This window comes from Neolamprologus multifasciatus, chromosome 3 (genome assembly GCF_963576455.1).
Source record: "Neolamprologus multifasciatus chromosome 3, fNeoMul1.2, whole genome shotgun sequence".
Taxonomy (NCBI): domain Eukaryota; kingdom Metazoa; phylum Chordata; class Actinopteri; order Cichliformes; family Cichlidae; genus Neolamprologus; species Neolamprologus multifasciatus.
In genome coordinates, this window is record NC_140441.1 from 12,081,102 (window position 1) to 12,096,453 (window position 15,352).

The 15,352-nt window shown below is 39.2% G+C and overlaps 1 protein-coding gene and 1 pseudogene across 4 annotated transcripts in view; one reads left to right on the forward strand and one right to left on the reverse strand.

The window, feature by feature from the left end:
• Positions 1-15,352, forward strand: part of dnah2 (dynein, axonemal, heavy chain 2) — an 85,699-nt gene that overhangs the window by 24,346 nt on the left and 46,001 nt on the right. For all 3 annotated transcript variants that reach the window (XM_085138916.1, XM_085138927.1, XM_085138910.1), the window contains exons 30-39: positions 712-850; positions 1,126-1,343; positions 1,691-1,783; positions 1,902-2,027; positions 2,371-2,481; positions 2,716-2,910; positions 3,655-3,761; positions 5,848-6,037; positions 6,334-6,514; positions 7,702-7,829. In XM_085138916.1, the coding sequence (XP_084995042.1) occupies positions 712-850; positions 1,126-1,343; positions 1,691-1,783; positions 1,902-2,027; positions 2,371-2,481; positions 2,716-2,910; positions 3,655-3,761; positions 5,848-6,037; positions 6,334-6,514; positions 7,702-7,829 (1,488 nt within the window). The remainder of the gene's footprint in view (positions 1-711; positions 851-1,125; positions 1,344-1,690; positions 1,784-1,901; positions 2,028-2,370; positions 2,482-2,715; positions 2,911-3,654; positions 3,762-5,847; positions 6,038-6,333; positions 6,515-7,701; positions 7,830-15,352) is intronic.
• Positions 9,808-11,596, reverse strand: LOC146521622 (uncharacterized; annotated as a pseudogene). Its single transcript, XR_014871724.1, has 3 exons — positions 10,698-11,596; positions 10,524-10,593; positions 9,808-9,992 (listed from the first exon to the last, which is right to left on the reverse strand). The product of XR_014871724.1 is annotated as an uncharacterized LOC146521622 (transcript).

Here is a 15,352-nt window from a genome sequence, read left to right on the forward strand (position 1 = left end):
TGTACTCATACTCGTAAAAGTTAACCGATACCAACTTATTTCATTGATCAGAGGGTGGCTTGTCATTTCTGTTGTAGTTTTTTAGATTGGCCACTAGGGGGACAATTATTATTTTATTTATTATTTATTTAATAATAATTATTTTGTTTGTTTGTTTACAATATGGACACTCTGCAATAATTTAAAAGTTTATTTTATTCTCCAACCTAATTTGTATTTATTTTATTCCAAACAGAAGTGCTTATTTTTCACTTGAAATTTTTTTGTGGTCATTTTTATTAAGATTTTATATTTTATCGACAGGGAATATAATAAAACCTGTCTTCCAATTCATTGTATGTGTGTGTGTGTGTGTGTGGTAGAAGTATCGGTTTTTGTACTCGGTATCGGCAAGTACTCAGATCCAAGTATCGGTATCGTATCGGTTTGAAAAAATTGGTATCGTTGCATCCCTAATATTTGGTCATTTTATTGTATTTGAACACTAGTTATTTGATTTATACATGTTTCTTGTATTGATAACAATTTAGTTGCATGTTGTCATTCCTTTTCAGTCTTTATCCATCGCTGTCTTGTTTTGTTTTCTCATTTCAGTTTTCTTGCTGCTCCCTTCGAGCATTTCATTTTCTTTTCTTTTTCAGGATAGAACTGAGCTTTGTCTGTTCCTTAGTGTCTGTAACTATATATTTAAATGCTCTTTTATTCCCCCAGAACATTTTCCAAGGAAAGGACATCCGGGAGCAGTTGCCTCATGAGTGCAAAGAATTTGAAGACATAAGTTCTAGTTGGAAAACCATTATGGGTTGTCTCCACAAGGATAAAAATGCCTTGCAGGGAACACACAAGCCTGGTATGACATGTTACTTTTTTATTAAAACTGTAGCACACAGTGTCTTCAGGCCCTAAAAATCCCTTAACAGCTCTATAAGAATATTTCATGAGTTCAGAGCCCAAATGTAAGTTTGAAACTTTTCTGATGATATTAAAAAATATTTAACATAATATGTAACAGGTGTAAGAGGTTAGCTAAACAAGGATTTGGATTGAGCAAAAAGAATTCCAAGCCATCTAATTTGTAAAATAAAAATGTGTTTTAAGTCTATGATCAACCTCTGTGCCTTGCAGGTTTGCCAGAGAAGCTGTCACAGATGGGTTTTGAGCTGGAGGAAATCCTTAAAGCCTTGGACACATACCTGGAGACCAAAAGGCAGATCTTCCCGAGATTCTATTTCCTGTCCAATGATGACGTTCTGGAGATCTTGGGACAATCACAGAATCCACAAGCCATGCAGCCTCACCTGAAGAAGTGTTTTGACAACATTAAGAGTCTGTCTACTGAAAAGGCAGGGACAATCATACTCTGTGATCAGTGCTACACATTTAGCCATGTAAATATGTAAGGAGCCGTAATCGTTACAAATTTTCATGGCTTGTGTTTCTTCATATCTGCTTTTTGATGCAATTTCATACATATTTACATTTTTTGGATTGACCAGAGATAATTAAAGAGAGATAATTAAAAGCCCTTGTGCAGATTTTACTTAGTGTTCTTAAGGAAACTGGTGAGATTTTCTCAGCTTTCTCTTTGTGTTGATTGTGCTTTAAATAATATAAAACCACATTATGTGTATTGGAAACACTCTGCTTTGTCCTAAATAACTGGATTTCCTTCAAAATGTGTGTTTTCTAGACAAAGCTTAAAACACTAGCTGCTGGGATGTTCTCTGCTGATGGGGAGTTTGTTTCTTTATGTGAAAAAGTGGAACTGAACAAACCTGTGGAGGTACAGCACTAACAATGATCCGAATTATAATATGACAGGGGTGTTGTGGTGATAAATGCAGTGGAGAAGATCATGATGCTGAATGTGAGCACCAGTTTATTTGCATGTGTGCATGCAGGAGTGGCTGTGCGAGCTGGAGCATAGCATGCGCCTTTCACTAAAGGAGTCCCTGAAGGACTGCCTTGTAGATTTGAAGAGGATATCAGGACCAAGAGACAAATGGGTCCGAGCTTGGCCAGGACAGGTATGTCCGTTTTTGGCTTTCCTGTCCTGCCTTTTCTTCTTCTCTTATCTGATTTTCTCATTCACTGGCACTGATGCAGTTACTGCTCCTGCACATCCTGTTAATAATGTAGAAATCCCAGTGGCTTAAATAAAACTTATTTCTTTCCAGTTTAAAAGAGATTTACTCATCTTGTGTATTTGGTTTAAGTAATAAGCTACTTTACTCTTCTTATATATTATTTGTATCAAATTTATAGCATTGGCCTTTTAGTTTAGAAAGTTAATAAGTCATTACATTTGCAACCTGTATAATTTTAATATTAAAGTAAGATTAAAACAAGGATTATTTCTCCCTGTTTTAGATGATAATCACAGCTAGTCAGATCCAGTGGACTGCTGATGTCACAAGAGCTCTCATTAACTGCAAAGAGAGAGATGACAAAGCCCCCCTGAAGTCCATGAAGAAGAAACAGGTTTGACTGACTTTTTGCCACTTCACTAAACTTTTCTGAAAGTGTTTAAATACTTACATTTTACATATTCTTTTTTGTTGGTGTCACACTATTTTATGCTTATAAAAACATGTGGGTATTCAAGTCAAGGCCGGTATTGTGTGCGGTTATAGTGCACAGCTGTTATGTTGACAATAAAAAATGACCACGCATCAAATAAATTTGTCAAATTTTTGGCACAACTGTCTTTCTCAGGTCTCCATGCTTCAGTGCTATTCAGAGATCATTCGTGGTAACTTGCCCAAAGTCCTGCGTTTGAAGATCGTAGCTCTGGTGACAGTAGAGGTTCATGCTCGGGATGTTATTGATAAGCTGGCCAAGGCAGGTTGCTACGATGTCAATGCCTTTGAGTGGGTCTCTCAGCTGCGGCTTTACTGGGAAAAAGACCAGGTAAGCTGACTGCAAGACACTGATAGAACAGCTGAGTTGATAAATTGCTTTTATCAGTGGATTGTGGTGGTTAAAGGAACATTTATGCAGGTGGTATAAGTAACATTTAGTAAAGATGGGATTAAATTAGCATCTTGTTTGTTAAAAGTTAAAAAAACAGTACTTAGTCTGAGCTAGCCTGCTGTGCTATGTTGGTATATACAGCTTCTCATATCGAATAGACAAATGAAAGTACTAGCTAATCACTTTCATTAGTTTAATGTAAGCTTAGTAATTTAGACTTAATTAGAATTTAAGCACGGTGGCACGGTGGTGGTTCACACTGTTGCCGCACAGCACGAAGGTCCTGAGTTCAATTCCACCATCAGGCCGGGGTCTTTCTGTGTGGAGTTTGCATGTTCTCCCCGTGTTTGCGTGGGTTCCCTCCAGGTACTCCGGCTTCCTCCCACCGTCCAAAGACATGCAGCTTGTGGGGATAGGTTAATTGGATAATCCAAATTGTCACTAGGTGTGAATGTGCGAGTGAAAGTGAGTGCGAGTGGTTGTCTGTCTCTGTGTGTTAGCCCTGCGACAGACTGGCGACCTGTCCAGGCTGTACCCCACCTCTTGCCCTATGACAGCTGGGATAGGCTCCAGTGCCCCCCGTGCCCCTGAAAAGGATAAGCGGAAGCGAATGGATGGATGGATAGAATATAATTTAAACTCTTTTTGTTTTAGTTTAGTTTTGTTTTGTTTTGACTCCAGGGGAATGCAATGAATTGTATAATCCGACAGACCAACACAGAGTTCAACTATGGATATGAGTACCTGGGCAACTCGGGACGGCTCGTCATTACTCCGCTTACTGACAGGTGACATCATATTACTCAGTTAATGCACACACAGACATCCAGAGTGTAATGATTTTCACCTTGGGCATCTTTTTGGTCCTAGAAAAAAATCTACTGTAGCACGCACTGGCACTAAAGTGTTTGTCAAAAAGTGGGCTGGAGTCAAATTTTCATTTCTTCAAATATTTGTTTTTTGTTTAGCATTACGTGTTCTGTTTTTTTTATTTGGCTAATATTTGTAAAAATATGGAAGATATATAGCAATTCAACTTGGATGCTTTGGAAATGATAACTAGTGCTCAGAGCACTGTTCCCTGACCCTTGCTGAGCATCATGTACAGTTCCTGTGTAAAAGTTTTCTGTTTTCTACATTCAATGATCAGATCTATGATATGCCGAGGTTGTGTTCTCCCACTACAGGTACACGTCTTTCCATCTGTTCTTTTCATTGGCTGACAGAGAGATGCACATAAACGAGTTCTTGGATAGTCACTAGACTGTGTGTGAAAAATAAAACGAAGACCTTCTGTCTGTCAAGATGGTCTCTGAGTGCTATTTTTGCATGTGAATGTAGACAAAACCACAGCACAGCTATGTGGTGCATTTCGGTCATATGTCCTTACAAGTCCTTAAGTACAGATTATACAAGTCAACACACCTGAATCACATGAGTAGTTCGTTACCAGGCCTCTGGAGAACTTCAGGACATGTTGAGGAGCTAATTTAGCCATTTAAATCAGCTGTGTTTGTTCAAGGACACATCTAAAACCTGCAGGGACACCGGCCCTCGGGGCCTGGAATTGCCCACCCCTGTTCTAGAAGTGCATTTGTGAGGTCAGACACTGATGTTGGACGAGTAGGTCTGGCTCACAGCTTTTCTGTCAGGTTGAGGTCAGGACTCTGTGCAGGCCAGTCAGGTTCTTCCACACCACACTCACTCAGCCATGTCTTTATGGACTTTGCTTTATGCACTGGTGTGCAGTCATGGTTGAACAGGAAGGGGTCGTCCCCAAACTGTTCCCACAAATTTCAAGCATGAACTTGTCCAAAATGTTGGTGCTGAAGCATTAAGAGTTTCTTTCACTGCAACTAAGTGACTGAATTGGCTGCACTCCACTCTTTCACCAATCTTTGTAGAAACCGTCTGTATGCCTAGTTACTTGATTTTATACACCTGTGGCCATTAAAGTGATTGGAACACATGAATTCAATGATTTGGATGGGTTAGTGAATAATTTTGACAATATTGTGTACATATTAAGTAACAAACACCATGATTCCATTTCGTATGGAAGCTTGTTTTTGCCACTGGAAAAAAAATGGCCCAGCAGACGTAACCTGAGATGTTGAATTATTATCTCACAATTTCAACTTTATGTAGCTCAAATTTTGGCTCACTGACCAAATTTCTTGAAATTTTGACTTCTGAGTGACATTTTTTGAAAGCTTTTTTTTTTAATGATTTGCATCTTGTGTGCAGTGTTGCCAACTCCTCAGTAAAGAAAATCGCTATTGGTTGTCCTAAAAGTCGCTAGAAGTTGCTAAATGACGTCATCACCTAATTTGCATAATTGGTCATGCTAATGTAATTGTAATCTATGTTGTTGGAGAGAGAAATAACATCGTAGAAGAGACATAAAGTGAGTAAAAAACGTCCTAAATGCAGTTAGAATTTATTTAGAACTACAAATGAAACTTATTTTAGCAATTATTGTTTTTTTAATGTCACAATTCCAACCCTGCTCCTTAATCCGGGCTTGGACCGGCAAAAGTGACCCGAAATAGGCACTCTGGTGGAGTTACTTTGTGTGTGTGTGTTTATAAGTAGTTTTAAACCGTGATCCACAAAACAGCATAAGAGTAAAAGAAGAACTGACTGCGTTACAGCACCCGCTGCTTGTTGAGAGTAAAAGCGATATGCGCTTTCACGTCTAGGGGGTCTGAAAACTCGCTAAATATAGCGACAAAGTCGCTAAGTTGGCAACACTGCTTGTGTGTGTTACAAAAATATTACTACCATGTTGCACAATAGTTCCAGTATGTGTTTAATACTTGTATTACGACATTTTTATTTGTCTGTAAAGTAAATGTCAGTGTTTTACTTCAGGTGTTACATGACACTGACCACAGCACTTCATCTCCACCGTGGAGGCTCTCCTAAAGGCCCAGCTGGTACTGGAAAGACAGAGACAGTAAAGGACTTAGGAAAAGCTCTAGGCATGTATGTCATCGTAGTCAACTGCTCTGAAGGACTGGACTACAAGTCCATGGGACGCATGTACTCTGGTCTGGCTCAGGTAGGAAGTAGTAGAGATGATGATATCAGGTGACCACAATAACTGTAAAAATTGGTACATTAATGCTTTTCATGCCTTGAGTAATTACCAGCTGTGATGCTGTATCTAGTACATGACTGTACAAAAAATATCTAGCTGAAACCGTTTTGGCTTCAGTAAATTCTGAATAGCGTTTTCTTTTTGTGGCATTGACCCTTAGGCAGGCCAAAGGTTTTGCATGTCAGCTAAGGAAAAAACATAATCTACATAATCTGATTTCAAATTTGTGTGTATTTCATTATGTCCACCTCAAATAGACAGGAGCATGGGGATGCTTTGATGAGTTCAACCGTATCAACATTGAAGTGCTGTCGGTGGTGGCCCAGCAGATCCTGTCCATCCTGTCTGCTCTCACAGCTCTGCAGTCCAAGTTCTATTTTGAGGGACAACACATCCGTCTGGTCTCGTCATGTGGCATCTTTATCACCATGAATCCCGGTAGGTCAACAAAATTGTGCAATTGTCACCATATGTTTATAAGATAAGATAAGATAACCTTTATTAGTCCCACGCGTGGGAAATTTGTTGGGTCAAGGCTGCCGACCTTCGCCAGCGCCATCTTAGCCTTCCGACCATACATACATTACAACATCACGTGGGGAAGACAAGTCAGAGAGGTATAACAATGGAAAATGCACAACATGCATTTTCCATTGCATTTCACTCACACACTGAGTGAGTGTGAGTGTGTTCCGTGTTCAGCTGAGAGAAAGTGTCCCTTCACCCGGTTAGGCAAAAGTCAACAGTCTTCGGTCGACGCGGGTGGCCTTGAATGAGGAGGGAGAAAGTCACAACACAGTCTTGTTATCTAAGGCAGAATTTTGTTATTCCCATCAGCTTTTGCCTTGAGCATCCAGCTGACGCCAGGGGGGCAGCATGAGATGAAGATGGTAGTTGTTTTGGTTAGTGCGAACAAACTGCATCCAATTTTACAGTTGGTCTAATGTCCGTCAATGGTCACCAGGTCTCTCAATTCCCGTTGTTCCGTTCCAAGATGTTATCCATATAGCAGAGCCATGAGCTTCTCCAAGATCTTGTCCATACTGTGTTCAAAAAAACAGTCTGAGTACTCACAGCCCTGCCCATCGTCTATCATGTCGGCCAGCCTTGTGGGATTTTGAACAGCCGTAGCCGCTTCTTGTTCTTCGATAAGCCAGGTCCGAGCCAGCTCCAATCAGCCAGAACTCTGTTATCGTGGTTCCGAATTGGTAGAAGTCGTCCAATGTCCTCCATGGAGAGTGTCCCCAGACACGCGACGCAACCGACCATCGAGTATCCAGCAGCAAACCTCTCCTCAGGACAATCAGGCTCTCCCAAGCCCAGGAGTTGTCAGTTTCATTAAGGGACCAGTTGATCAAATCCATAATTCTTCTTTAGGTTTTTAGAGAACAAGTCTGGGAGACTCTCTTAGGGTTAGAGAATAAGCGGGACTATACAAAAGACATGAGAAGCCAAGCAGGAAAGATAAGGGAGAGGGAGAGGGAGAAAGTTTGACCGCCTCTGTCAAGAGCCAAGAGAAGAACATTAACCTATAGAGCAAGAGTTGACAGAAGAGGGGACCTGTACATGAAGATCTCTTTTATCCAAATCTAATCTATTTTCTCGCTTTATTTTCTTTTCCTCAGGTTATGCTGGTCGTACTGAGCTTCCTGACAACCTGAAGTCCATGTTCAGACCTATATCAATGGTGGTGCCTGACTCTACTCTAATTGCTGAGATCCTGCTCTTTGGTGAGGGCTTCAACGACTGCAAGGTACTAACACTGTATGGAAACTGCATCCCAGCACTGTTCTGGCATTAATGCTACAAGCAAAATAACGGCAAGCGATATTAGCATTTAAGACTGAAGTGCGCTCTTTGCTAAAAGCATTAGATTTGTTGCTCTGCTGGTCTAACACAAATATGTTGCTTTGGTTTTAGTGCAACAAAACTGTAATATATTCTGCAGGAATGATGCTGCAAGCAAGTGTTTGAATGGTAATGTTGTAGTCTTGGTTACTGCTTAAAAGAGTTGGAGTTTATCGTGGAGCATGAAGAGATTACATTACAGTATGTAACTGTTGGGATAAATTGAGATTTATGAGGTGCAAGAACAAAGTAGGTCAAAGACAGTATTGCAGGTAGTTTTCATCTATCTATGTATCTATTTCAGGGTTGCAGGGGGGCTGGAACCTATCATAGCTATCATAGGATGAAAAGGCAGGGTACACCTACGTACAACACAGGTTTGCAGTATACCTTAACACAGAGAAACATTCACACTTATGGCCAATTTGAAATAACCACACTGTTAGACTTTTCATCGCCACTTTACAGTAACATACAGTAACATATCTCACTGGCGACAGTGACGCCGTGTGAGATACCGTTATGTCGTAAATTACGTCAACAAAGTAACATCATACTGTGATTAAGAAATTGGTATACTACCGTTTATTCACGGTATGTCACTGTAAGCCCGCTGCAAGGTAATAAACTGCAATATATTTACCAGTAACTTACCGTTATCACGCATCATCAGTACCAAAAATATTCATCTCTGCTAGAGGACACCGTGTCCCAACAGGCGGTCATTTACTGTTTGACAGGTCGTAATTGACCGGAATTTCAGTTAACAGTAACATACTGTAAGAGACTGGAGGGTTCCAAAAAAATTGGATGGATGGATAGACACACACACACACACACAAAATATAATTCATGTGCTTTACACCACTATTTCTGCTGAAATACACATTTCCAAAATCAAAAACTGAAAAGAACTGAAAACATATTTTCATTGAGGAAGCACTTGTTTTTACTAAACCCTGTAATCCATTATTTTCTCAGATGGTTGTACAAACAATAACGATATTATGTCATATCCATATCATGGCAGATAACATATGCTCAAGTGTTGGGTTTTCTTAGTTATATTTTGTAGGGTCTTAAACCTACAATGTGAAGTGCCTTGGCATTTATTTTGTTGGCACCATACAAATAAACTGAATTGTAATGAATATAATATCAAGCCCCACACGTCTGCCTTTATATACACTTTGTCCAAAATACTGTCTCACACCACCAAATCAATGCACAAAACAGGGTCCACAAGGACATGGATGAGCGTGTGTGGTGTGAAGGAACTTGACTGACCTGCACTGAACCCTGATCTTGCTTTGTGGACTGAGTTCATTGATTTGTAGGGTGAGCCAATACATGTGACAATTAAAGTGTAAGTAGCTGAAATAATTTTTAACAAACGGGTAAAAGAAGGAAAAGAAAATCAAAACTGTTGCACTCAAAAAAACCTATTGGACAGAGACAGCGTCTTGCAAGATGGCAAGAGAGCTTGTCTTCATTGTTGTTCGTCTTGTGTAAATGTCCAGAAAGCATGGGCCATGGATCATCTGTGGAGACACAGGTAACAACACATTGTTCACTTAAATTATACAAGAAATTCACTAAAAATGGCAAAAACAGTTACCTAATTTGAAGTTTTCCACTCAAATTCAGTAAGCTGCTGGAGGAAAGTTGTGACATGAGGGTTAATCGCTTCACAGTGGTCCCAGTCTTTCTGCTTGTCCCAACCTTAGAGGTACATTTTGTTCCCTCTTCAGGGTTTATCCTTACAAAAAAACCTTAAAACATGCCATAATAAATAGTAACATACAGCAACATTGAGTTGTGATTTGAAATAATGAGTTACTTAGTGATAGATGATGAATAAATTATAACTATTAGCTAACTGTTTAAACATACCTCTGAATTAGTTCCAATGTTGCACACGCTGACTCCTGGTATTCCAGCTTCAATACATAGAATGAACCAAAGAAGACTGACATCGCATCAGCAAAGGTGTTCTCTTTGTCCAGCTCGACAATTACACGCCCCTCTGCACTCACCATCCAGCAGGTGGCGGTCATTGAACTTTGTCCTTAAATGTATAGGGGCAACATGTTGTCATTATGCAACATAAAATAATTTCAATACTTCACTTCTTCACACTGTCTAGATAGTCATAAAGCAAATAGCTACGTACAGTTAATTATTAATGGCCTTATGTACATAAGTCCGTCTTAACATATTATAATTGTACATAATTGGGAATTATTCTGCACATTAAACACACCTAACAAAGAGTCAGCCCAATTAAATTACCGGAGATGAATCAACTGTATGGTTATTTTGGAGTTTATAGTCTGTGCTGCTGTTAAACTTTACAGTATTTCTGCTGTTGGTGTAGCTAGACTACCATGTTGATCAGTAATATGTAATGTGAAATTTGATATTGTTACTTTGCTGGATTCACTGAGACACATGTCCAACAGCCTTGGTTTATAAAGGAAATTACAGGAATTTGAGCTAACAAAACAGAGACTGGATACCTGTGTCCACGAAAAGCTCCTGTGCCAAACAGAAATTTTAATATGGTCTAATCAGCTCTATTTCATGAATGACGTCTTACCAAGCATAATCAGCCTTGGGGTGCTTGGCAGGTTGCTCTCTGCTTCAAGGGACATCCTGGTAGGTGTTTCCTGCCAGAAAGAGGACCAAGACATTTTATGTAACAAAAAAAACCAACAAAAAACAGGACAGCAAGCAACAGCATCAAACATAGAGCTGTATGAAAAAAGCTTACATCTGCTAAGACAAAGAGGGAGTCTTCATCTTCCTTGTAATACTTCATCATGAGAAGTATGGCTGCTGTGCCAACCTTGTTGTTGGTCAAAACTCCCTCACTTTCTATCTGCTGGATGAGTGTCCTTATACCAAGGTTCCATTTGAGCGTCTGGCTGGAGAAATAGTTAATAATCCTTCCGCCTTTGGTTATGAGGGCCTGACCTAAGCGCTCACTGATATCGATGCCTGTGAGTTTGTAAAAGTGGTTCGAAAGACCTTTCCGAGTAAACAAGAATGGCCACTGCTCCTGAATTTCAGCTACTGAAAGTGAGGGACAACTGTTGATAAGCTGCCGCTGAGAAATATATGTGAGGCACATGAAGTCATCCACATCAGGTCTCTCCACAGCTCCAGGTCCTTCTGAATTAAAAATTGTTAACAGGATGTGTTTCTTTTCCTCTAAAGAAGCTTGTGTTTCCCCCTAAGGAAGTTCAACTGGCTGCCAATTTATACAACCATAGCTATCAACAAGGCATCTAACTTTTTTAGGTGAGGTTGCATTACTGTTGGGACTACAGTCTTCCTCATTCCTGGTTCTCTTTGTTTGACAAAGTCTATGTGTTGTATTATCTTGATTAACATGTTCAACTCTAGATTTGATTCTTCTTAGTAGTGAATAATGTCCACAACCCAGTCTTTCTCCCTTTTCAGTAAAATCTGCAAATGTTTGAGGATATCTGTTTACAATGATCTTAGCAACCTCTTCGCAGGATGCACGTTTAGGGTTTCTGCAGTTAACTTGCACAACTCCACAACAATTCTAATCATACTTCTCCTGTCCTCTGGATGAGCTCTGTCTCCTCTTGTGATTGCATGCGACAGTTGGAGTGGAAATCTTTCACAAGCTCCAGAGTAATGGCGTCATTCAAATTCTTTGGTCTGCCATCTAAAAAAAAGAGAGAGAGAGAGATCATTGGAAAAGCAACTTTATATGGCTATTTCAACAAATATGTCCTCACTAAAAGATCAACCCTGCAATTAGGATTGAGTACTAACAGAAAGGCAGTTTTGGGGACCTTGTCTGAAGATGAAAATCAATCCCAGGACTGCAAAAGAACTACAAACTGTAGTTGAAAAATACATCGTAAAATACAGTATATTTTACAGTTTGTCACAATTTCCACCCTTAGTCCTACCATTACCAACGAAAGGTTAATGGTGTTAGATTCAGTGTCTACTTTTGCTTCGTGCATTGCACAGCTGCAAAGATCCTGAAATTCCTCTATGATGCTCTGTATAGTGCTGGTTGGCAAGAGCATTTTAGCCTGCATTTTTAAATGACACAACGTCAACTGTCTTCTAATAGATTAACTGTGTCCTGTCCTTGTATTATGGCAAATCCCCCAATTTCTTGTTGCCTTGACTGCTGAACTGTCTACTTATGTTTTTGAGAAATATGGCTGGAAAATGATGTTCGGACACTGAAGTATTTAGAGCAACCTTCAAATGGACATAATACTCCCCCCCCCCCCCCCCCCCCCCCCATCTTTGTGGTGGTCTCCCTTCTTGTTCTGTGATTCCTAGGCATATGTGAATGAAGGCAGAAAATGTTCTGAAAGTGGCAGAGCAGTTCTCAGTTCCACAAGAAAGCCTATACTTAGCTACATGTTTGTGGCTTTTAACATGCAAACTGAACAATATAAATTTCCGTTCTAAATTTTGTGGCACTGAAGCCACAAAATTTAGAAATACACATAGTTGCAAAAAGTTCAGTGGCCAATTACCTTTCCTAAATGACATATGCAATGCAAAAAATAAGAGTATTGTCAATAGGGACCAATTCCCAGTTTTTACATGATCAAAATTATTCACAAAAGGCTTCAATAAACAGAAAATGTGTGCCGACAAGAGAGCAGTGCACAAAAATGAAAAGATATTTGAGCTGGACGCTTTAATGGGTTTAACATGACTTAGTCAGCACTCCGCACCGTACAGGTAGTACAAGCACGCCTGAAAACACTGACCAGCTAACAGCTTTAAGCATTTGGGAGCAACCTCGGTAGTTCACCGATTCACCTGTTGCAAACGTCCAAGTTTTCTATCAAGTCTCATAAATCCATCGGCAACTATTACCTAACTAGTCTTTTGAGTCTCCACATTCATAGATATTGACATTTTGTCTTAGCATTTGAATGAAAATATCCTGGTAGGGTAGCTTAAAAGTCAAAACAAACAGTAATAAGAACGCATTTCAGACTTCTGTCGATTAGGTGAAAAAAACACTTACCTTCAGACTGATTAGCTGGTGTCAATCCAACTTTAATGTATCCCATGTCAGTTTTAGGGAAAAAGTGTTAAGTGGTTTCATTTAATTTTGAAATACTCACGCATGGACGAGCAATTTGGAGTCTAGCAGAGTTATCACGAATAGCATACGATCTTCAGATATAATCCAATCAACCTTGCATTTAACCCGATTGAACATCCAGTTACCTCTGACTTCTTTGAAGGCTTCATTTGTAGAGAACTGCACCCATAGTTCAAGTACCAGAATTATATTGTGAACAGGTGAGAAAAGGTTTTGAGAGTTGAGGTTTATTAACTATTGACCCTTTTCACTCACGGTTTGAACAATTTCATTTTCTAAATTAATAATTTAGCCCCACTTACTCTGTTCAAAAGGTAAAAGACATTGCACAAGAATTTTTGACAAATTCTTGTTTTAAAACATCAATCATTTGTTTCATAGTTGTTTTAATTTCACAGTTAAAGCACTGCAATGCATGTTGGGTATTTCTTTTTACTTCTTAGTAAACCTCAGGTATACTTCAAATAAATTACATACTACATAGTATACTACAAGCACTACTATACTACAAGTATAGACTAAATGTACTTATACTTTTCTGTATACTTCTAACTGTACTTAAAGTATGCTTAAATGTAATTTGGTCTAAAAAAAAAAGGAGGAAAATACATACAAAGTAATATAATATATGAGGTTCCATTCAGTTCATGGAATTACATTTTCGTGTGGCTACAACTTACTCCTTAAGTTAAAAATCATGCTGTATATTGTAGTTTATATGTTATACTACTTTCACAGTGAATCGCATTTTATAGTAATACACTCTGAATGAGGATTTAAGTAATTACTCTTAGATCTACAGTAGAAAACAACAGAAATCCAGATGGTGTAATAGTATAATCTCAGTAACATCACCAATTGTTACATTTGCTGTATTTTACAGCTGTTTCCATGGGTACGGTGAGTTACCGTAAAAATAATGTAATCTCATGGAATTTTCCCACAATTACATGCAAATTACAGTACTACACTGCTAACATCCTTTATAGTTTTTTACTGTTGATTTTGCAGTACTAAGCTATGGAAATTACTGCAAAGGCTAACAGTGCAGTTAATTAATCATGTATGTTTTCAGACTGTGGGAGAGAGCCACAGTAGCTAGAAAGAACCCATATAAACTCCACACAGAAAGGCCAGGTGAAGTGGATTTGAACCCAAGACCTTCTTGCAACCATTGTACCATCATGCTGCTAAGATGCCATAGGGACTATGTTTTTTCTGTACCAGAAAGCAGTTCCAGTGAAAAATGGTACTATTTTGAATTATTGTTACTAGTATGCCTTAAATTTACTCTAATTTAATTTTCCCAGGGGGCCACATGAGAAACTGGAGCTGTTGTGGAGACCTACACTAATAAGCTGAACTCAGTTCTGCTCATTATTAATTTCATGTCTTTATAAAGTGCTACTGATAAGAGGATATGTTACGTTTAGGCAATGGAAATGTGAAATGCACAGTAAAAACACCAACGTTTTATCACAATTTAATCAAAACTCCATAAAACACTTATGTGGATGTTTTTGAAAAATCTAAAAAACTGTTAACTCGGGCGCTGGTTTAGCTCCGTGGCATGAGCAGGCGATCACATGCCGCACAGCTGAGAGCAGCTTTGACTCTGACCCGTGGCACCAGGTCTTCCCCTCTCTCACTTGTTAGTCTTCACTGTTCTTAAAAAAAACATAACATTAAAAAAGACAATTAACTTTATACAAAATGCTACTGTTATGTTGGTTAGAGTGTAATTACTTCATCTGCTATGATATCAGGAATGAAAGCAGCTATAGTGCTTTCATTGAGTGCTTGGGTGCCAGCTCCTCCATTAGCTTAAACTCTTCAAATATCCCATATATAACGATGAGTAACAGAGCAATCTGTAAACTAAAGCAGGTGAAAAGGAATAAACTGCATGATATATACTTCTTTATGTTTGAATACTAATTTTACATTGACCTAAGACAGCGGTCCCCAACCTTTTTTGCGCCACGGACCGGTTTATGCCCGACAATATTTTCATGGACCGGCCTTTAAGGTGTCATGGATAAATACAACAAAATAAAACTAGTACCGGTACCGAACAAAGGAAAATTTATTCATAACACACGTGAAAAGAAACGATAAAAACGATAACAAAATAACGCTGAAAACCGATAAAAACCCTGAAAACTATACATTTCACACCTGAGCCTCAACTCTCGTGGCCCGGTACCAAACGACTCACGGACCGGTACCGGTCCGAGGCCCGGGGGTTGGGGACCGCTGATGTAAGAGACTGGATGTGGACCCAGGTCTGATCTACAGTAACATAT